Source organism: Stegostoma tigrinum, chromosome 14, assembly GCF_030684315.1.
Source record: "Stegostoma tigrinum isolate sSteTig4 chromosome 14, sSteTig4.hap1, whole genome shotgun sequence".
Classification (NCBI taxonomy): Eukaryota; Metazoa; Chordata; class Chondrichthyes; order Orectolobiformes; family Stegostomatidae; genus Stegostoma; species Stegostoma tigrinum.
Window position 1 is genome coordinate 29,483,161 of NC_081367.1, and position 24,396 is coordinate 29,507,556.

The 24,396-nt window shown below is 39.9% G+C and overlaps 1 protein-coding gene across 7 annotated transcripts in view; it reads right to left on the reverse strand.

Annotated features, from left to right (window-relative positions):
• Positions 1-495: 495 nt before the first annotated feature.
• The window catches only part of LOC125457497 (cholinesterase-like), a 50,333-nt gene continuing 26,432 nt past the window's right edge, over positions 496-24,396 (reverse strand). Inside the window, exons 4-7 of one of the 7 annotated variants that reach the window (XM_059651068.1) lie at positions 21,847-22,013; positions 19,000-19,074; positions 14,950-15,052; positions 496-1,690 (exon numbers count right to left, since the gene is read on the reverse strand). In XM_059651068.1, the coding sequence (XP_059507051.1) occupies positions 1,684-1,690; positions 14,950-15,052; positions 19,000-19,074; positions 21,847-22,013 (352 nt within the window). In that variant the 3' untranslated portion in view covers positions 496-1,683. The other 6 variants (XM_048541752.2, XM_048541751.2, XM_059651070.1 and 3 more) reach the window with 6 other exon arrangements.

Here is a 24,396-nt window from a genome sequence, read left to right on the forward strand (position 1 = left end):
CAGAAAACCCAAATGTTTCTAGTTGAAAATCAGACATCCAAACCAAAAATAAATGATATTGAAATTCACACAAATCGTGCTGCTTAATTCACATAGGTCAGAGGTGTGTAGATGAGTTGCTGTTACTACTGGTACTTGTATTAGTTGTGGATGGAGTAAATGTTTATGGTACATAGAGTTCTGATATTTTGTCTTGATTGATGTCAAGGTTTTTGAGTTTTACTGGAGCTGTTCTACATTACAGTTCTCACTTGTGCCTCACAATTGGCAATCTACATTGATTGTAACATGATAAAATTCTATGAAAGATGGCAAGTGTGACATAATTGATTCTGAGACTAGGATCCCTAATCTAAACAGAGGAAACTATGATGATATATATTTAAACTCTGAAGTTGAGCCTGATGTCTCACAAAAGACCATCATGTATTTCAGATGTAATGCAATTGGATACATTTATTTAATAAACATTCACTATTTATCCAGTGTGAGCTCTTCTTCTGTTGGACTTTTCATGAAGGCATCCTCCCTCACTTGGATCCACGCATAGAAGCGACATCTGCATATGGAAGTCAATACGCAGCATGCTCATCAAAACATGGGTGACCTCCCCGAAGCTGCACAGCCACATTGCTGCACAGTGTAGAGGAATTATTGGTTTAGATATACCATAACATAGAATTGTACACTTTCGAAGGTTATTTCAATTAAAATAAACAAAGTTTTCCTCAATATCTCAGTTATTACAAATGAAGGGTAGAAAATTAACAGAAAAATTGCTGAAAATTGCAGGAAATAAAAGTCCGAGAAAACTAGTAAGGAACAAGATGACTGTGCGAGCCATCAATTTCCCAATTCTTTTGCGTTCCCTTATCTAATAGTGTTAAAATTTATGCTAAAGGAAGGCACCAATACTCTAGTTCCACTAGTCACAACTTAAAATAAAAATACTTTTTCCCATTACTGAGATGACAAATTAATACTAATGTATGTCAAGTTTTAAACAACAACATCGATCAACCTTTTCTTTAATAAACATAACCACTGGTTTATTCTCAAAACAAAACTTATTCAACACAGGCACAATAATTCATTAACAAGCACTTTAGAAATATAAATGCCATATTTCTTTAAATATTCTGAAAACATACACAAACACACTCTCCCTCTTCGGGAAAAGTAAGAAAAAGATTTATATACAGAGATTGGTTTTCCAAAAACAAAAACACTTTAACCAATGGGTTATTCTTGAAGGCAAAAGGCATTTGTTCTGGTAGGTGTAGCCAAGCCACTAATCATGCATGACTGTCTCTGAAACTTTGCAGATTCATTTTGTTCAGAAAATACACATTTGTAAAGCAGCTTTAATCACTATTTCCAAAGAACAAATAGGGTTCACCATGACCTTAACAAAAATGTATTATTTTCAGAAATTTGAGAGACCAGCTGGGCAGCTTAATCTTAGCAGCTTTTCTCCAACCGTACCAAATAAAACAAGCACCTCTCCATGCAATTCACAATTTGAAACAGCCCCAGATGTTGATAGTAAAAAAAAAGGCATTACCAGCCGTGTGTTTTCGAGGAAGCCTTCTTTAAATGAAATTTCAATAATATTTTTAAAGAATCCACTCCGGGCATTACCACAAGCTTGAAATGAGTCAATTTTCCACAATCTTTCAAAACCTAAATCCTGAAAGCAAAAATTAAATGTAAAGCATTTTACATTTCGTCTCCCTGGCTGCACACTTCGGGGCATCCTCAGTTCGTAATTATTGATACTTGATTCTACTCCCTTCTCATTTCAGATTTCAATTCAGTTGAAAGACTATATTCCAGTCTCAGCCTCAAGTTCTTTACCCCAGCCCCAGTTTCCTATCGAGATAGGTTTAATCAGAAGTTGATTATTCAATCTCAGCCTCATTCATCTAACTTATAACAATGCTGACACTTAACTGGGGGTTACCAGCAGCAGCTCTGAAACACATTACAACATTAAATTAATTTTTGTACCCTTGAACTAAAGCTGCCTTATGTACATAAAAATTGACCGGTTTGGACTGGAAAAAAAGACATATATTACTTCCATACAAGTTTTGTGGGTAAATAATGATGCATCTGGAAAGGCAATAGAAGAGGCAAGGCATCACAGCCAAATGCAATCCTATTCTCAATCAGTATTCTTTCGCTCTTTTACAACACACATATTTCACGAAGTAGTTACAATCAGAAATAATTGTTTACTTTCCCATCATTAACCAGAATAGTTAGGAATAATGACTACCCTCCTAAGGTCACCCAAGCTGAGAACTGCTAACTTAGAACAGACTGGGAATCAAAGATTGAAACAGAATGGATTTTAAGTGCCTATTGCTATTTTTGGTTTTACGCAATCTCTTCCAATGTTATTCAGTTTACATCATAGAAAGAATACATTTTTGCTGATCCAACCACATCTTGCAAGGACATAATGTCACGGAACATTCAGCTTTTTCATGAGCTTAAGTGCATTTATTTTATGCTACGCTGCAAAAATCCATATTAATGAATTCCAAGGACATGGGACTTGTACAAATGTAGAGCAGAAATTCAAAAGAGATCAAGTTCTAATTGGGCGCAGATCTGAAGACATCAAAAATGTGAATACTGGTTGAACCTTTCAGTATAAATAGATGTAGAGCTGGTAAGAGTTTTGCTTTGTATTCTCGAAGCTATTGAATGGTTTGCTTAATGACTGGTTTTACTGTTGTGTTCTCCTTTTGCTGCTTAAGAACTACTTTTACTTATATAATGTTTCTAACACAATGTAATGTTCAAGTTGCTTCACGATCTAAAAATGATACTAAGCCACATAGGAGGATATCAGGTCAAAACGGTTAGTAATAGGTTGTAAGGAGTGTCTTAAAGAAAGCAGAGGTTTTCAGAAGGCAATGGAAGAGTTCAGGATCTAGCATCTGAAAGCTTGGCTACCAATGGCAGAATAACTTAAAACGGTAATGTTCATCAGAGTAAACTTGAAACTTTCAAACAAGTAATTGGCAAAGGATAAACCATCAACCCTGGGAAATAAAGTGTATTAACAAGTCAGCGTCAGCTGACAGCTACCGTCTTCAGGCAGAAGGCGCATCAGGAAAGATGAAGGAAGGTGAAGGGAAACATTCCCTTTCTCATTGGCTAGAAAGCAAAATGCTACCATCATAAACTACTGAGGTTGGCATACTCTATGCCAACCATCGGTCCATTGTAGTGAACCACAGTTAATTGTCAAGGGTTGTACACTTCTTTTGTTTATTAGGTTAATGTATCTTCTTTAAATGTCTGTCTAATAAACTACTTCAGAATTATTAATGGATAGTTGACGACTTGTTTGGGATATCTGGCTCTTGGACTCAAATTAGTAATGGTCACTGTGATTTACCTGGAAGTGCACCTGGGAGTGGTACTTGGAAAAAAAACTGATTTATTTTTGAGCAGGGGTTGCTAAATAATCAATTAATTGCTTCAGTTGGCCTCACGCAACTGGTCACTCAGTGACTGAGCCACTGAAATATTATCTTACACTGACATTTTAAGAGGCTTCCTGTCTTCCAGCTCAATCTTATTGGATTACTAAAGTCTAGTACAATGTCTTCCCTAATTGGTACAGCCATCTCACTTCCTTATTTTTCCTGAACACTTTGTATGTCTGAATGTTAGGTCCCCAGTCCCCATCACTTTGAAGTCATGCTTTCTTCGTTGTCAACATCATAATCACACGATACTGTTTGTGTTTGTAGTACACCAATCTTACTCATTATGCTTTTGCTACATGCATTTTGAACCGGTTCTTGTATTCTTTGTAGTATTTTTAACCTGCTTCTGTTTAAAATACTACTTCCTTTTGAGAAGTATCCAACCCTTTACTCCTTCTCACATCTTATCCCTCTTTTCTAATTCTAAATGTAGGTGCCCATCCTCTGCCAATTTAGTTTGAACTGTTCCCAATTACATTAGTAACCTCCCCAGGAGAAGTTTAATCCTAGTCTTGTTGAACTGCATTGTATCCATTTTGCAATGGTGCCTCCAACTCCAGAGATTGTCACAATGGCCTAAAAACTGAAGCCTCCAACTGCACCATGCATTAGCTATGCATTGATCCTCCCTATAGTTCTACTTCTACTCCTACCAGATAATTCCTTTCAAAGTCCTACTTATTCACGGTCTTCCTAGCACTTGATAGTTTTATTGAGGACCATAATACCTCCCTCACCTGTAATTGGTATCAATGTATACCACAGCTTCTTGTTCACTTCTTTCACCTGCAAGATTTTCTGTATATGATGTGCTTCACTCTGGCACCAGGAGGAAAAGACCCTTTACAACATGTGAAAATGGTTGCAGAAATATTTGTCTTTTCAAGTAACAGTGGAATGTTCCATAGCAATTACATTTCTATTCTTTGGTGTTCCCCCTTGTGTAGTGCCTTGTGCATTGGTACCATGGTCTGGACTTGATGGAGTTAAGGTGAAAGCATTTTCTAACAGTCTCCAGAGTTGAGTGCCAGGCTGCACATAGCGCATACCACAAAGACTTGTGAATGTCATGCCTCTTGTGAAGACTACATATTTTTTGGATTGTGGAAAGAAATGTTGCAGTTTTAAAAATGAGTCAATATGACACTTATTGACTTGTATCTGCAATGTTGTGTTGTGCAAAGCAATAGGAGAAGATACATAATGGCAGTGCGTGTGTGCACCCACGATAATTTTATCCTGAGATTGTCTTTTGTTCCCCCGATAGTTGGTTTGAACAAGAATGCTCAGCATATTTCTTGCTGGGCAAAAAGCTACGGCCTGATATAACAAAGTGTGGAACTGGATGAACACAGCAGGCCAAGCAGCATCTCAGGAGCACAAAAGCTGATGTCTCGGGCCTAGACCCTTCATCAGAGAGGGGGATGGGGTGAGGGTTCTGGAATAAATAGGGAGAGAGGGGGAGGCGGACCGAAGATGGAGAGAAAAGAGGATAAGTTGAGAGGAGAGTATAGGTGGGGAGGTAGGGAGGGGATAGGTCTGTCCAGAGAAGACGGACAGGTCAAGGAGCTGGGCTGAGGTTAGTACGAAGGAAATGGAGGTGCGGCTTGAGGTGGGAGGAAGAGATGGGTGAGAGGAAGAACAGGTTAGGGAGGCAGAGACAGGCTGGGTTGGTTTTGGGATGCAGTGGGGGGAGCGGATGAGCTGGGCTGGTTGTGTGGTGCAGTGGGGGGAGGGGATGAACTGGGCTGGTTTTGGAATGCGGTGGGGGAAGGGGAGATTTTGAAGCTGGTGAAGTCCACATTGATACCATTGGGCTGCAGGGCTCCCAAGCGGAATATGAGTTGCTGTTCCTGCAACCTTCGGGTGGCATCCTTGTGGCACTGCAGGAGGCACATGATGGACATGTCATCTGAAGAATGGGAGGGGGAGTTAAAATGGTTCGCGACTGGGAGGTGCAGTTGTTTATTGTGAACCGAGCAGAGGTGTTCTGCAAAGTGGTCCCCAAGCCTCCACTTGGTTTCCCCAATGTAGAGGAACCCACACCGGGTACAATGGATACAGTATAACACATTGGCAGATGTGCAGGTGAACCTCTGCTTAATGTGGAAAGTCAACTTGGGGCCTGGGATGGGGGTGAGGGTGGAGGTGTGGGGGCAAGTGTAGCACTTCCTGCGGTTGCAGGGGAAGGTGCCGGGTGTGGTGGGGTCGGAGGGCAGTGTGGAGCGAACAAGGGAGTCACGGAGAGAGTGGTCTCTCCGGAAGGCAGACAAGGGTGGGGATCGAAAAATGTCTTGGGTGGTGGGGTCGGATTGTAGATGGCGGAAGTGTCAGAGGATGATGCGTTGTATCCGGAGGTTGGTGGGGTGGTGTGTGAGAACGAGGGGGATCCTCTTAGGGCGGTTGTGGCGGGGGCGGGGTGTGAGGCATGTGTTGTGGGAAGACATGGTCAAGGGCGTTCTCGACCACTCCGGGGGGAAAGTTGCGGTCCTTGAAGAACTTGGACATCTGGGATGTGCGGGAGTGGAATGCCTCATCCTGGGAGCAGATGCGGCGGAGGCAGAGGAATTGGGAATATGGGATGGAATTTTTGTAGGAGGGTGGGTGGGAGGAGATGTATTCTAGGTAGCTGTGGGAGTCAGTGGGCTTGAAATGGACATCAGTTTCTAACTGGTTACCTGAGATGGAGACTGAGAGGTCCAGGAAGGTGAGAGATGTGTTGGAGATGGCCCAGGTGAACTTGAGGTTCGGGTGGAAGGTGTTGGTGAAGTGGATGAACTGTTCGAGTTCCTCTGGGGAGCAAGAGGCGGCGCCGATACAGTCATCAATGTAACAGAGGAAGAGGTCAGGTTTGGGGCCTGTGTAGGTGTGGAAGAGGGACTGTTCCACGTAACCTACAAAGAGGCAGGCATAGCTGGGGCCATGCTACAGCCCTGTGTTTGGACAATACTGAAGAAAGATCCAGGTCACAAAGAAAAAGCATCTAAAATTTTTCTCTGTGATAATGGGAACTGCAGATGCTGGAGAATCCAAGATAATGAAATGTGAGGCTGGATGAACACAGCAGGCCCAGCAGCATCTCAGGAGCACAAATGCTGACGTTTCGGGCCTAGTCCCTTCATCAGCTTTCTTTGTGCAGAAGGAACATAAAAAAAACTCCTCATTGCACTGCTCACTCATTATTCCCCTGTCAACTGCTCTCTTTGCAAATGCCCTTGTCAGAAGGGGCAGCATGGTGGCTCAGTGGTTAGCACTGCTGCCTCATAGCACCAGGGACTCAGGTCTACTTCCATCCTCAGACGACTGTTTGGGTGGAGTTTGCACATTCTTCTCGTGTCTCCGTGTGTTTCCTCCTATGCTCCGGATTCCTCCCACAGTCCAAAGACAATGGGAACTGCAGATGCAGGTACATTTTTCTGATGGAGAGTCTACGCTCGAAACATTAGCATTTGTGCTCCTAAGATGCTGCTTGACCTGCTGTGTTCATCCAGCTCCACACTTTGTTATCACAGTCCAAAGATATACAGGTTAGGTGGATTGCCCGTAACATCCAGGGATGAACTGGCTGAGTGGATTAGCTATGGAAATGCAGGGTTACAGGGACAGGGTGGGTCTGGGTGGGATGCTCTTTGGAGGGCAGGTGTGGACCTCATGTGCTGAATGACCTGCCTCCTCATTGTAGGAATTCTATGAAAGGAAAATGGGGGAAAAAATCAGGGGAAGAAATCAGGGGAAGAAAAAGTGATGCTTTAGTCAGTGAATGAAATATTGAGAAGCAGAGCATCCGTTACCTCAAGTCATTTGTAAGAAATCAGAGGCAGTTAGAAAAAAGACAAAAGATAACAACTCAGCAATGTCTGGTGCCAAAACAGTGCTTTTCTGATTTATCAGTTCTCTTCCCCACCCATTGAACTTGGGTCTTGTTTTGTGCCTTTGTGTGTACACTTAATATACATACACATACACATATATACATGAAGGGATTTTAAGGATGTGTCAATTTATTATGGAGTTATTAATTTAGGTTTCTTCCAAGATATTGAGTTACAAATATTTTGAGTACAATAATTATGTTTTTCTTAATGAAAACCTAGTGTGTAGAGATAGTAGGAATTGCAGATGCTGGAGAATCTGAGATAACAAGGTGTAGAGCTGGATAACACAGCAGACCAAGCAGCATCAGAGGAGCACGAAAGCTGACGCTTCGGGCCTAGACCATTCTTCAGAAAACGAAGGAGGGTCTGAAGAAGGGTCCAGGCCCGAAACTTCAGCTTTCCTGCTCCTCTGGTGCTGCTTGGCCTGCTGTATTCATTCAGCTCTACACCTTGTTAACCCGGTGTGTATATTCTTTTAACCTGAACTTGACAATTTCATTTTAATCTGAATTATGAGGAGGCAATGGCTGAATGGTCACATCATTGGAGTAGCAGGCCAATGTTCTGGGGATATTTGTTCAAATTCCACCAAGGGAGATGGTGAAGGCTGAACTCAATTAAATTTGGACCTAATGGCAACCATGTAACTTTTGTTGATTATCATAAAAACTAAATGTCCTTTAAGGAAGGAAATCGGTGATGCTTTCCTGATGTAGCCTATATGTGACTCCACCATCAAAGTAATGTAGTTGAACCATAACTGCCATCTGAGCAATTAGGAATGGACAATAAAAGCTGGCCTAGCCAGCAAACCCAAGAAAAAAGAAAAATAGATTTGGGCAATTCAGTGTTTTTCATCAAGTTTGCATATTTGTGATAGCTCTGGAAATAGTAGGGTTTGATTTCCAGCACAACAACCCTGTTTGTTGTAATACTTTTGTTGCTTTTCTGGATGACTATCAACAACTGCACTGAACTGTTACTGCCTCTGGGGTGACCAACTTCTGGGGTATAAGACCCAAGAAATCTTCATCCTTCCTGATGATCTATAGAGACTTGTGACTTTGTTACAATTCAGAAACCATGAGCTTGTGCTGAAGCAGTTGCAGACAATTTCTACACATTGGCAATGTGCCTTGACAGACAATATTGAATTTTCCATATAATAGAGAACTACAAGCAACAGGTCACAACCGCCCAACTAGGTTCTTAAAAAAAAACTCCCTTTTCAAAGTGCAGTTAGCAATTTAATGCCTCCAGATGTGCTACATACCAATATTCTTACTAATAGATTTATTATTATACTTAGACCAATTGCAAAATTTAATTTTTGGTCTGGTTTTATGAGTGCCCTAGATTAAAGGGAAAAAAACCTTGCATCAAACACTTTTCAACTTTTCTCTCACTTTACCAAAGACCCCTTTTCACTTTTTGGACTGTGTTTGCACTATCTATGATACTCCATCACTGACTTTAACTATGCTTCCTCTCTCTAGCTCATTTATACAGTCTCCCTCTAATATTGAGCCACTACTTTACACTGTGGGTCCCAATGTAGGGCAGGATACAGGTAGCTAATGATCTGAAATTTAAAGGATGTGCAAAATAGATGAATATTGGAATAACTGACACTGTGGGAAGGAAGAGAAACCATTGATGGATATGCCCCTGCAGACAGTATAGATGAGAATGATACCAAGGACAGTTTAACTGACCTGAATAATCAACAGGCAGCACTACAACTATCATATTAGGTAATTGTTCTGACAAAAGTTAATGTTAGAGATTTAATTGAGCTCCAACCTCTCCATACTCTCTTTAGGTATGGGAACTGGGTGAATTTCTCTGGATTTTAAACGGGACAGATCTGTCATCTGTCTCCCCCAATTATTCTAATTGTGTTTTCCCTGCTTTGCCTGGTATTTTTCAAATGCAAAGTTTAGTTCAGTTGCAGGTGTGTTCTGTGCATTGACAACCCTTCAGGTTTTGCTTGAAGTCTCCTGAGATTGATCTCCAAGACATTACTGCACGTAACTCTGGAGAAAATTCATAGGGACATTAAAAAAGGCTTTTCTTTTATTTTCTTTGAACATTAAAAAAAAACTAAAAAAAATTGAAAACAGGAGGAAAGAAAATTAATGACTGGCTGAGAGTTTAGTGTCATCCAATTGCATAACCTATCCTTTTGCTTTCCAAATGGTGTAGGAAAGTAGAACATTAAAAGGATGTATTGGTGACTAACAGCTGGAGCATGGGTTGGGGGCGGGGAGTGGGCAAATCATGTGAATAAGCTTCCAGGAATAGATTTTATATGGTTAGAATCATAGAATCCCTAGTTTAAAAGCAAGCCATTTGGCCCATCGAGCATTCCACCGAGACCCACACCCCAACCCTATCCCCATAATTTGTGTTTTCCATGGCTAATCCACCCAGCCCACACATCCCTGGTCACTATGGGCAATTTAGCATAGCAAATCCACCTAACTTGCACATCTTTGGACTTTGGGAGGACACCAGAGCACCTGAAGGAAACCCATTAGACACGGGAAGAATGCGCAAACTCCAGTCACCTGAGCATGGAATTGAACCTGGATCCCTGGTGCTGTGAAGCAACAGTGCTAACCACTGAGCCACTGTATCACCCTGACCATCTTCCAATTCCCAGTAGTTGAATGCGTGCCTGCCATTTTCTGAGTAGTCTACATGGTACTGTGCAACAATATGGGCACATGATCTGCATGTTCCGTAAGCTATTGATTTAGCAATTAAATGCTACCTCAGTAATTCAGTTAACAGTGCATGAGAATCACATACTTTCATGACCAAGTAAAGCTGATAGCGAACAGGCAAGGCAACCATCCAAGGTTAGCAAGTTGGAGCTTTGTTGCCAACTGGAGATTTCTTTGGTAAGAGAAGAGGTTGAGAAGCATCACAGTAAGGTTAGGTGTGACTGTTTTGTTTCTGCTGCCCGGACTACTCCTACAAAACTCTCTAATTAAGAATCCTTAAGAATCTTGAGGATGATTGTTATGTTTTGTGTGCTGCATTAGCTTGTAAAACAGACATTTAAACCGCACAGACTTCATCTAATAAGGATGGGCAGACCAGATGATAGAGATCTATAGCCATACACCAATGTAATGAAGAGATACAGTGTGGAAGGTCCATGAATTCCCCTCTGTCAACAGGTTCCAGCAGGCAGAATGCCTTTGAGAATGTCAATTGTGCTAGGCTTTACACCCAGGAAATTTCTGTATTCCCGCATTTCCACCTGACAGCAATTCAACATACATTGGTTACCACTCCATTCTTATCATCCAAACAACCAAAAGATGTCAATATGACCCACCTACTTTACCTATTGTGACTTACAACTGTTCTTGTAAGCAACTGCACTGTTAACTACAACCCAATGACAACAATATTCACCACTCAGGTATAAAGTGAGCATAACATTTTAATTGCACACTGAGAAAGAGAAAGGCTTGAACATCCATGCCACCATTGTGCACCACATGCTATTTTGTTTGTGCTTTTGGTCACTGTGATGTTGTGCAATCCGACATCTGCAGCTGAGGTGCAGGCAGGCTGTTGAACACAAGTTCCTGGTGCCTGAGGTGAGCGTGGTGACTGCCCTCTGAATGTCCATGACCTGAAGTGCTCCAGAATACTGACAGATTCATCTGTGGATGCAGTGCATCTTCTTTGATCTTGATTATTGGAAGAATTTGAGTCACTGGCAGAAAGGCTAAGAAGTGTCTACTCAACGTTGGTACGATCTGAAAGGAAGAATAGCCTGGTAATCCTCTTTATTCTTGGTGCGGGATGGTACCCCACTGATTAGTTGGAGAGAAAGGGTACTTGGGAGAGGTCCTTGTGCCTATGTCTACACAATGCCTCTGGTAGCTCTGCCGGATATACTGCTATAACCCATCTCCAGTATGCTTTATGCAGCCATGACTGGAGGGCTGTCATCATCCTGGAACTCTCATGAATTTAAGAGATCAGAGCTGAAAATGGTTTTTCAACCATTCAAGCTTGCTGTGCAATTCAACAAAATTATGGTTAATTCATTTATGGCCTTATCTTCAACTGTTATCCTGATCCTTTAACTCTGGACTCCTCTGTAGAGCAAAAATTTGTCTTACATATCCCTTGAGTGTATTCAAAGACCTAGCCTCCAACCATCCCTGGGAAAGAGAATTCCAAGTATTAAATGAACTCAGAGACTCCTCCTTGTTTTCATCTGAAATGGGAATTTTTAGACTACAAGTCCTAGATTCTCACACAGTGGAAACATAATCTCAGCATCAGCTCTATCAAGTTTCCTCAGGGTGGTTTATTTTTCAATAAGATAATCTTTAATTCTTCTCAACTTTAATGTGTAGTCTTTGCTCATTAAACAACCACTTCCACCCTGTCAAACTTTATCTGAACTCTTCCAAGGTAGATATATCCCTCCTTAACTGAACAGGGTTGTTGGCATGGCTGCACCACAGCCATAGCAAAACCTCCCTACATCTTTACATCATGCACCTTTATAGAAAGTGCCAACATTCCATTTGTCTTCCTTATTATTTGCTAAACCTGCACGCTACAGTTTGTGTTTCAAGCAGGTCCATCTGTACTACCATATTTTGCAGTATCTCTCCATTTTAATATTCTTCTGTATTTTTCTTGTCAAAATGGACAACTGCAGATTTTTCAACTTTACTCTCCACCAGCTAAACACTTACCCATTCACAGATTGTCTGTACCCTACCTATTCTTATATCATCACCAAATTTAGCTACAAGACAATTGGTCCTTTCATCCAAGCTATTAGCATATTTTGTAAATAGTTGGTACCCTTGCACAGACTCCTGTGCCACTCCATCATAATTAGCTATGTGAAAATGACCCATTTTTCCCACTCTATTTTATGTTAGCTAGCCATTCTTCTATCCATGCTAGTAAATTACCCAAACATCATGAGCTCTTAGCTTGTGTAGCGATTTTCAATACAGCACTTTATTGAATGCTTTTGGAAAGTAAATACTCAACATTCACCATGCTGTTGAATTCTCAAAGAAGCCTAATACATTTGTCATGTCAACTGTGTCCAATTGTTAGATAATTTTCTAAATGTCCTGCTGCTACTTCCTTCAAAATTGACTCTAGAAAATAATTCCTGATTCATTGAAAGTTTTCCCAATGTCAGATTCGAGGTGACCTGGCCTTATTCTCCTATATTCTGACATAGCTTCTTAAATGTTTGCCTCGGCTTTTCAACTGTTACCTTTTACCTCAACTATTTTCCTGGTTCACTTTAGCCAAAAATGTATTTAAAAATTTAAATAAAGCAAATTATATCTTGGGGTACTGGTGAACAAATTTCAGAAACACAAGAGTTGTTAAAACAATAAACATAAACTTTAAAAAGAATTCCCAAATACTGAAGGTTAGACCAAGCCTCTGGAGTAGTGTGTACAGTACTGGCCCTTACTGAAGGAAGAATGTAAATGCATTGAAGCAGCTCAGAAACTATGGCTAGACTTGGAATGGGTGATTTGTCTTGTTGGACAGCCTCGGCTTGTACCCACTAAAAAGTAGAAGAGTAAGAAATCACTTGATTGAAATACACATGGCCGTTAGAGGTCCTGACAAGATGGATGTGGAAAGAATGTTACCTCTTTTAGGAGAATCTAAAATGAGGGGTCAGTTTAAAACTGAGCAGTCACCCAGTTAAGATGGAGATGACAAAGTATTTTCTTCTCTCGGTGATGATCTCTGAAATCACTTCGGCAAAATTTGGTGGAAGCAGACTCTTCAAGCCTTTGTGAGGCAGAGGTAGATAGATTCTCAATAGGCAAGGGGTGGGGTGGGGGGAGACATTATCAGGGATAAGTAGGAACGTGGAAAAATCAGAACAACCATGATCTTATTGAGTAGAATCACAGAAAATCATAGCACAGAAAATGGCCATTCACTCGTTCATATCTGTGCCAGCTGAAAAAGAGAAAACAAAATCTAGGTGCTCATTTTAATCCCACCTCCCAGCACCTGGTCCACAGCCTAGCCGGTTGCAGTCTTTCAGAGGAACATTCAGATTGTTTTTAAGTGGGTTCAGGTTTCCTGCTTCAACCACCAAGCTGCCAGAAGAATTCCACACACTCACCATTCTCTGGGTGAAAATGATTTTTCTTTGGTACCCTCCAATCATTCTTCCAATCAACTTACAAAAGGCCCTAAAGTATAGGAGTAGAATTAGGCCATTCTGATCAGTCACAATTGAATGGCAAAGATGTTTCTCAACTCCATTTTTCTGCCTTCTGCCCATAAGCTTCAATCCCCTTACTAATGAAGTACCTATTTCTGTCTTAAATACACTCAATGACTTAGCTGCCACAGCCTTCTGTGGCAATGAGTTCCACAGATTCATCACTCTCTAGTTGAAGAAATGCCTCTTCATCTCAGTTCTAAAGTAACAGCACTTCACTCTAAGGCTCTCCCGAGGTCCTAGTCTCTCCTACTTGGAGAAACGTCTTTTCTATATTGGTTCGTTCCAGGCCTCTTAAGTATTCTGTAAGTTTCAGTGATATCCCTCTCATTCTAAACTCAATCAAGTACAGACCCAGAGTCCTCCATTGTTTCTCATACGACAAGCCCTTCATCCCTGGGATCATTCTCCTCTGGACCCCCTGTAACACCTGCTCATCCTTCCTTTGATATAGGGCCCAAAACTGCCTACGACATTCCAAATACAGTCTGACCAAAGTCTTTTCAGACTCAGCAGTACATCCCTGGTCTTGTATTCTAGCCCTCTCAAAATGAATGCTAACATTGCATTTCCCTTCATAACTATTAACAGAACCCGTATGTTAACCTTTAGAGAATCCTGAATTAGGACTCCTTAGTCTCTTTGTACTTCAGACTTCCAAAGCCTTTTCCCATTTAGAAAATAGTCTACACTTTCTGTTCTTCATGCTCTTAAATTGTGTTCCATCCACAACTTCTTTCCCATTCTTCCTGGTATGTGCAGGTTCTCTGCAGCCTCCTGACATCCTCAGCACAACCTGTCCCTCCACATATCTTTCTCATCTACAAGCTTAGCAACAATTTAGTTCAACTTAGTTCCTTCATCCAGATCGTTAATGTACGACATGAATAGTTGTGGTTCCAACACTCACCCCTAGGTAACTCCTCTAGTCACCTGCAAAAGACCCCTTTATCCACACACTCTTGCCTTCTGCCAATCCTCTGACAATGTCAGTCCTTTGCCCCTAAAACCATAGACTCTTATCTTCTCTAGTAGCCTCCTGTCCGGAAATTGCATAGATCACATTCACTGGCTCTCTTTTGACTAACTTGCTCACTACCTCCTCAAAGAATTTTCACAGAATTGTAAGGCCTGATTTCCCCTTGACGAACTTGAGCTGACTCAGCCCTATTTTACTATGCACTTGCAAGTACTCCACAATTTTATCCTTAATAATGGACTCTAAAAACTTATAAAATGACCGAGATCAGGCTACCTGGTCTATAATTTCCTGCCTTCTCAGAATCAATTACAATAATTCACTTACCGTGAAGTAAGACGGACTGTTGTATAGGTATTTGGCCTATTCCTTGTGTTCTTTATAAATAATGGTACAATATTCACAGACTTTAAATTTTCTGGTATTTTTCCTGAAATCAGTGAGAATTGAAAAATGAGGTGAAAATGAGAAGGTTGAAGGGGCCAAGTGGCCTACTTCTGATCCTAAATGATGTGTTTGTATGTAAATCAATTATCTATATAAATGAGTAATTAATTAATCATCTATATAAATGAATAATTAAAGATTTAGCATTAAGAATTGCCAAGATATTAACTAATGAAATTTTATTTTTGCTGTTTTGGTTAAGATATAGAGATAAAAAGAGACAGACTGGATCTCAAGCACCAAATACCATAGAAGTGGATGCGGATCAGGGCTGAGCTATTGCTGGGTTTAACTAACATGGATTTTGCATCCGTCGCTGATGGCAGACACACTTAGTGATCCTTGACAGAATTCATAGAAAGTGAAAGTCTGAACGGGGTTGCATTTCAGGTTTGCCTCCTCTCCCATCCTGCCTTGCAGATAGATATTTGGGAAGGAGGAGGAGAAAGAGGGAAAGTCTACACACACATTCCATCCAGCTCACACTCTTACATTCTCCCTGCCTTCTCCATTCACTTGCATTTTTAACTGCCCTCGCTCTTTCACACTTGCACACACACATCCTCACTTATACACTCTCATTCCATCACACACCCTCCATCCTTCAACTTTCATCCAACACTGACATAGCTTCCCTCATGCTCACACTCCCTCAGAATGTCCCTTCCTTCCTTTCACTCCTTCTTTCCTTTGCACATCCATGCTTCATTCCTTTTGGAGTCATAGAATCTCTACTGTGTGGAAGCAGGCCATTCAGTCTACTGAGTTCACACTCCTCTCCAGTGAACAATCTACACAGGCCCACGCTCCCTATCCAATCCCTGTAACCCTGCATTCTAGTGGCTAATCCAGCTAGTCTGCACATTCCTGTACACTGGGCAATTTAGCCTGGTCTATCCACCTGACCTGCATATCTTTGGTCTGAGAGAGCACCCAGAGGAAACCTGTGCTGACACGAGCAGAATGTGCAAATTCCAGACAATTGCCTGAGGCTGGAATTGAACCTGGGACCTGGTGCTGTGAGGCAGCAGGGCCAACCACTGAGACACCATGCCGTCCACATATCCACCCTGCACTCTCACATCCTATTGCAAACTTGTATGACCTCCCTCACTTTTCCATAAATGGACACACTCATTCTCCCAATCTCGGACAAAAAAACACACACACACACACACACACACACATACACACACACACTTTCTCTCCCTTACGTATACACAATCACAGAATCATAGGAGCACTATGTTGCAGAAAGAGGCCACTTGGCCCATGATATATCACTAGTACTTCAAATGAGCATCAGTACCTACTGCCAATTTCTTGCTTGTTACACATACCTCTGGACATTATTTAAATAGAAATAATCATTCAATGCCATCTTGAATGCCTCACTTGAGCCTGCCTCCATCACAGTTCCCAGCAGTCCACAACCATAACTAATCTGTGTGAAAAAGATTTTTCTTGCATCAAATTTGCACCTTTTGAAAACCCTTTTAAATTGGTATCCTCTGGTTCTTGATCCTTTTCTGAGCAGGAACAGTTTCTTCCTATCCACTCTATCAAGCCCATTGTTTTCGGCACATACATTCCCTCTCACCCTTCCTTTCAAATGCTCACTCTGTCAACCTCTCCCACATGCTAACTCACTCACTGTCCCTCGGGCACACATGCTTTGTTCCTCATATGTACACGTAATCTCTCTCCCTCGACCTCACTCACATGTACAATTTCTCTCTCCCTTACGCTGTCACAGTCACTCACACACTTTCCCACACAATCTCACAAGCACTTATGTTCCCAGAATGGCGGGACTATTATATGTTGAAAGACTGGGCTTGTATACACTGGAGTTTAGAAGGATGAGAGGGGATCTGATTGAGACATAAGATTATTAAGGGATTGAACACTCTGGAGGCAGGAAGCATGTTTACGCTGATGGGTGAGTCCAGAACCACAGGACACAGATTAAAAATAAGGGGTAAGCCATTTAGAACAGAGTTGAGGAAAAATTTCTTCACCCACAGAGTGGTGGATATATGGAATGCTCTGCCCCAGAAGGCAATGGAGGCCAACTCTCTGGATACTTTCAAGAAAGAGATGTATAGCGCTCTTAAAGATAGTGGAATCAAGGGTTATGGGGATAAGGCAGGAACAGGATACTGATTGTGGATGATCAGCCATGATCATAATGAATGGTGGTGCTGGCTTGAAGGGCCAAATGGCCTACTCCAGCACCTATTGTCTATTGTCAATTGTCTATATTTTCTGTCCATCATGCTCATACATGTGCACACATTCTTCGTCCCTCTTTCTTATGTACTGTGTTAGACTAGCACACCTTTTCTCACCGGTTTACTATCCTTCACGCGCTTACTAATCCTCTTGCTTGTGTCTCTCCCCCTCGCATGACGCTCCCCTTATCTTCCTCTCCCCCAGCACAAAAAAACTATGGTAATTTTAAGTAATAATCTGTGTAAATATAAGTTATGAACAGACTACCAGTCTAGCATTCAGAAATTTATACCTGCATAAACTTACAGGTATGCTGAATAAAAACAGATATTAATATGCCATAGAGCTGACTTCAGGGGTGTTTGCCATTAGTTAGATTTGATGCCCATTTCAACAAGGTTTTGTTTGAAAGGTTGCTGAGGTACAGACTGAAAGATATGCTAATGGTGTCAATCTGGGCATCTGGAATCAAAGTTCGTTAGTTTTGTCCTTAACACACTTTTCTTATTTTAATAAGTAGTAGGAAAGCTTTGGAATGATTAATAGGATGATTATCAGCCTGTTGAACCACATTAGGAATGCTCCTCAGTGGCCAGTATGCTTGGAGAAGTGAACAGGGTTAGCTACTGTCAACAGCATCTCCCTTACTAATCAGATGTAAAAACATACAAATTAACAGTACAAAGACAGACTAATCAATATAAATTTGAACGGCTGAATTCAATATCAAATCAACAGAAAAGTAAGAGAAACAAAGAAAGACTGGGCAACAAAAAGGAGACAAGAAGGTGAACTAAACATTTTAAAAATCATCAATTGTTGAAATCTGAAGAAATTAGGTTTCACACTTGAGAGTTTTCACAAGAAAAGTTCACTGGTAGTAATTCACAATTGGCATGATGTTAGAAGAATGCCCAATAGCCAATAGGATATACACGGATGTTTTCTGGGTCTAAAAGAAGCAGCTTGGTGTCACTTCACACCAACTCTAACTCTCCGCGGCACATTTAGTTTGTCTCTCTCATACAAACACTGCAACTTCACCCCACTTGATCCTTTGCAGTGATGTACTATTCATATTTAGCAGTCCACACCTGAAGCTATGGCATTGTTAGTGCATGGCAGCAAGTGTGCTAGCTGTATGGTTATTTTGACAAATTCTGATTTGGAACTTTATTAATTGCTCTTCCTGTTATTATTTAAATTACTTTGTGAAAATAACAGCTAATAAAAGAAAAAACGACAGGTACAATTCAGGTAAAGTAAAAATACAGCATCATATTGGAGATACAAAAATGAGGTGAAATATTCAAATTGAAAAGTAAACGCATGCTCATTCAAATTAAAGCCAGGGAATGGGACAAAACCAAAAGCAGAAAACTGCTAGAGAGAATAATGGATGAATTCAGAAAACAGTAAGGTCACGAAAAAATCTTTGCAGTAGTCTTCGAAGTGATAGCAGGGTCCTTGCAATGAAACGTCTTATAAATGTGGATATATTAATTACTATACAGATAGTGTATAACATGTTTTGCACTTAGGGAGTTAATAACTTAAGACTATTTTACCGTTGAAGACTTAGCAAGCGTTCAGGCAAACAGAACTATTTCTGTTTGTCACAAGTGATTTTGCAGAGGGAAACTGTTTAAACACTAGTACAACTATCTTTTTTGCTGTTATAAGCATTGAATTTACTTTTCCAATCGGACATGTAAGAGTTCCATCGATGGAATTCCTGCTTCCACTGTTGGTCTGCTTCATCCATGTATGCTGAAAAAAAAAACATAATTTATAGTGTGCAAGTTTTTAAGTGGCAGTTCCTATTAAGGAAAATAATTTAATATACAGAATTAATCGTGAACAGAGATTTAAAACATTTATAATGTACAAAAATTATAAACTCAAGTTTTAATAGCACAAGACATTTTGCTTAAAGTAGCTTTATTATCAAAAACTGCACTATTCTAATTTTTAAGTATTTTCTACTGATGTTATCACATTGGCATAAGGCTTTGTGCTCTAAATTTATTTCTGAACGGTAAAGAGATATGTCACTCCAATATGGAATTTATCCTTTTTTGGTTGCGTCAAATGATGCTTGTGTAAATATCACTAGCTTGGGGCAGACATTAACACACTGCAAGTAGTACTTAAGGTGCCTGGCACATTTCCCATTATTACCTTATAAAAAGGAATAAAGCAATAATGGACAATAACAGAGCAAAATAAATATTAATTTTATCTGCTTCACTCTTTATCACAAGTTCATATTTCACCTCCAATCAGCAGAAGACACAGAGCTAAACTGAGAAGTGTAAAGTGTTATTCGGGGTAGCCATTAACGAATGGATTTTTCAGAATGTACAGCAAAAAAGTCAGAAACTATTTACAGCAGGAGTTCAAACATTGAAAAACTACACAAAGAGCTGAATGTGAACAACTTATTCTTGTGGTGATATGCTTAATCAATTTAAGTTGAGTTCCATTCATAATTCTTCCATACAAAATATTTTATCTTGCATGAATTTTTAACAATACTAATCAAAGAAAAAGGACATGAAACAAGTTGCTTTCTTTATCCTACATTCACACACTAGGATCAGTTGCAGTGTGTGACAATCAGCAACATTTCTTTTCACCCGTACAATGAAATGAGAAGGAATCTCATTTAATTTGCTCTGCAGGGGAAATGTCATAACATTGGATCATAAGTATTATGGATATCTTCAACATACAAAATATATTTTTTAAGTTAAAAGAGAATTACCGAGAGAAAAGGACATAGATGTAAACATAAATGTTGCTCGTAAATTCTCATGTGGGACCCTGGAATGTCACACCTGTACAGTGTCAGGAAACATCGAAGGGGCTGGAGCAGGCAGAAGAGAGAGAACGAGACCAAGAGCAAGAGCGAGAAAAAAAAGTGGATGACTCTCTCTCACCTCTCAGCTGAAAGCTACCTCTTGCAGACTTTTCTTTTGTGTCTTGCCCTTCTAGAAATATGCATAAAAATGGGTTAAAACTCAACTGCAACCCTGATCTGTGTATATTAGTATGAGAACATGTGCTGGTAAAAAATATGGTGGTGAACTGAAAAATCCAAGTAACTGGCCTAGGTTTGAGTGCTGGAGTGCTATGAAGGTCACAGTCAATGAACCAGCTGCTAGTCACCATTGTATTGCAAGTAAAAGAGCTCTATTGTTCTGAATGCTAGAAGCAAATGAGCCAACAAGCCAGTCAATAGGAAACACGTCAATGGGGGGACTAACCAACTACGGTCAAAAGGAAACAAGACAAAAGGACTGCAATGAAGTGCAAAGCCAAGAATCCTAAAATTGACTCTCCAACTATCTATTTTCCACTGCCTACTCCTCATGAACCACCCAGAAGACTACTCCTATGTCTTGTAATTTTTATTTTTTTTTGGACTCACTTCTGACATAACTAAACTGTGTGTATGCTTGCAGTGTTATTAATTCATGTTCTGTTTAGTAACTAATAAATTCACTCTTTTATTAACTCAAGAAAGCTTGGTTACATTGGCTACTTTTAAAACAGTAATTCATTTGGTCTGGATGAAAGGCATCTACAAGCGAGGGATTCTTTTTAAATTAACTTTGTTGCAACCAACAAAGGGTATGAGTGAATAAAGAGGTGGAGATAATTCATAGCTGATCATCTATAAGTTTAATCATTTGGTGTATCCACATGGAACTGTAATAACCTCTTAAACTTCAATTGGGCTCTGGTCAAAAAATGGTCATGGTCTGATAACATAAGAATTCTGGCCATGGAAACGGAGTTATGAATCATTCTGAATGCACTGCAGACTCAAAATTGAATTCCTGCTTTCAAGTTGAAGCCCATATTTTGACAACCTTTAAATCTTGATGCTACAGGTGGTGATCACACCAAGGAGAATTAATGGTTCCCAAATTGGCATCTGGGTTGGTCTCAGTTACAAAACAAAAGGAATACAAGGACTTGAATAGAGGTTGAAGCAGCTCCTTTCAAAACTCATGACTGGAATAGAAAAAGTGACGTTTTCCCTGTATATTATTAATAATAAAATTAATTAATAGTAATTTAGGAAATTCCCAATTAGCTAGCATGCATTCATAACCTTGAAGTAGATTTGTAAATTTTTGACACGATTAATCCTTAATTCTTGAAAATATGTTCAATTTTATGCAACATACTTATGAATTAACTGTTTAATCTTAACAGGTATGATATTCAATGTTTTGTTTCATTTCTGCTGCATGTGTCTCTCAGATTTTATATAAAATCCTATAAATGTTTAATTGCTATCTTTTCACGTACATTGGTTGAACAATGTAATTAAAATTTATTGCCACTTTATTGTTTAATTTATTGGTGTTCCATTGATCTGAGCTGATAGGAACACAACAGTGTACCTGCACTGGATGGATAGTGTTGGTCTCAAGAAAACTTAAGGATAAGCAACAAATACTGATCTCGTTGCTGAACTCATCCTATGAAAGAATAACAAAAAAGAGTTTCATTGTGTATCATTCATACCTGTTCTTTGAAGTAGTTTAGGAAGAAATTGATTCCAAAAGGCACACTGCTGAGCACGGTGTTTCATATAAATTCTTGGTGTTTCAGTGTTTAAAGTTATGTATTGCTGTTCTAATTGTGTATATTCAGGCCACTTCATTCCTTGCATTTTGAGTTCATTTGGGTTACTTTGAAATAAAAATGGAAGATATTAATATTTAATTCTGTTCCAAAGAATTGCACTAGCTTAACAGTAGGAAGAATCTATTTCAGAACTATAGCAATTCTCTAACTGGAACTAGTAATTGCCAAAACATGAGCAAAACAATTAATTGTGTTTGTTGATTTTTCAAAAAGCAGAAATATTAAGTGCATTAACCCTTCTAGGATTGTTAGTGAATTTATCTGTAAGCAGACCCCATCTGCATACAATCCACATGTGCATGCAACTGATTTACCTGACTATGTGAATAATTCAATAATGACAATCTTTACATTTTGTACTCTTAACAGTCACGTACATTAACCCAAGTTAAGATGTTATCCCTCCAAACTGAATTTACAGACATGCCTTGATAAGGATTACCAGCTGGCTAAGATGGCAAGATCATGAGAAAATAAAGGGCAAAAGAAGTGAAATACTATGATGATCATGTTGAATAGCACTGAGAATCACTGCCACGACAAGTAAAAGGAACTCTTATATTGAAATTTAGATACCCAGTGTAAGCGAGGTACCAACCATTTGAGGTGAAGAGCAACAACACATCCAATAATGAATGATCACAAATGAAAGTGTCAACAACCTGTGTACAATATCTTAATCACAGAGTCAATACTAAAGGTTTAAGGTAACCACAACGTTCTTGTTTAAAGCAGTACCAACTAACATTTGACTGCTGAATTATTTCACAAAACAAGAAGTCTTAATTCACAAAACAAGAAGTCTTATTTCAGAATGGAAAGTCAGTGCTGAACTTCAGTAAACAAAATTTCAAAATCCCTTGGCACTAAACCATTAGACTGCAAAAAGGGTGAAAAATAAAGAAAGGTTGGGACAGGTAACACAGATGTCTTTCTGTGGAGGCAGATTCGTAAATATTTTTTGCATCAAATTGCTTCTCTCTTCACAGATGCCGCAAGATATGCTGAGTTATGCCAGCATTTTTATTTTTGTTTAAAATTCTCAGCACCTGCAGTACTTTAGCTTGTAGAAGTCTTTTACAAATATTTTCAGCAATAGCATCTTCCTGTTGCTAAGGAAACATAAATTGCCACAATGAAGTATTAAGTACAGCATTAATGGGGGGAAGGAGAGGCATCACAGGCCTTCACAAATTATTAAAAGAACATTATCCTGTTGTTTCCTTGTATAGATGACTATTCAACCTAAATATACAAATACGTTTGTCAATGAATTAGTTACGACAACAGTTTGTATGTACCTGGTGTGTTTAAAGTAATAAACAATCCAAGATGTTCCACAAAGCATTATCCATCAAAATGTAACACACAATATACAAGAAAGTATTTGGACAGATGAACAAAAGCTTAATCAAAAAAACAGGTTGTAAGCTGCAACTCAGTGAAGGAAAGCAGAGAGTTGTAGAGATTTCAGAATTTAGGGCTTAGTCAGTAGAAGGCACAGTCACAAACTAAAATCAGGGATGTTCAAGATATTGGAATTAGAGAAATATCAATATCTCAGAAGGTTGCAGGAGGTTACAGAGATTGGAGGAGGGCATGATGGAGCGATTTGAACATAATATGGGAATTATAAATTCAATATATAATTTAATGTCGTGCCAGTATAGGCCAGTGAGTATGGGGTAATGGATTAAAAGTATTTGATGTAAGTTAGTATAGTGACAGTAAGGTTTTGAATGACCTCAATGTCATGGATGGTGGAATGTGGAAGGCCAGTCAGGAGTGCATCAGAATAATTAAATCTTTAAGATTCTGGAATAGATTTGTAGCTCGGTTGTGGGTGTCAAGGTTGGTTGGCCCGCCATGCTGGTTTGTTGTTCGCAGACATTTCGTTACCGTGCTTGGTAACATCCTCAGTGCAGCCTATGATGAAGTGTCGGTGTGTTTTCCCACCTGGCTTTTAAACTCTGGGGTCCGTGGCGATGGATTGCCTCACTTCCGGGTTTCCGCCGTAGTGGAATGTATATGGGGTTGAGTTCAATGTGTTCATTAATAGCATGCTACGTGGAGTGTCATGCTTCCAGGAATGCTCGTGTTTGTCTCTGCCCAGCCTCTCCCAGGGTCTTGGTGTTGTCCCAGTCGTGATTCTCCTTGCCCATGAGAATTGAGATGAGTCAGTATTGGTTGTGTCTTTTTGTAGCCAGTTGGTGTTTATGTACTCATGTTGTCAGTTTCCTTCCTGTTTGTCTGATGTAGTGCTTCTCGCAGTCTCTGTGGGGGATCTTGTAATTGATTGAAATTGTAATCTAGATTGAATTACAAGATCCCCCGCAGGGACAGCAAGAAGCACTACATCGGACAAACAGGAAGGAAACTGACAACAAGAGTACATGAACACCAACTGGCTACAAAAAGATACGACCA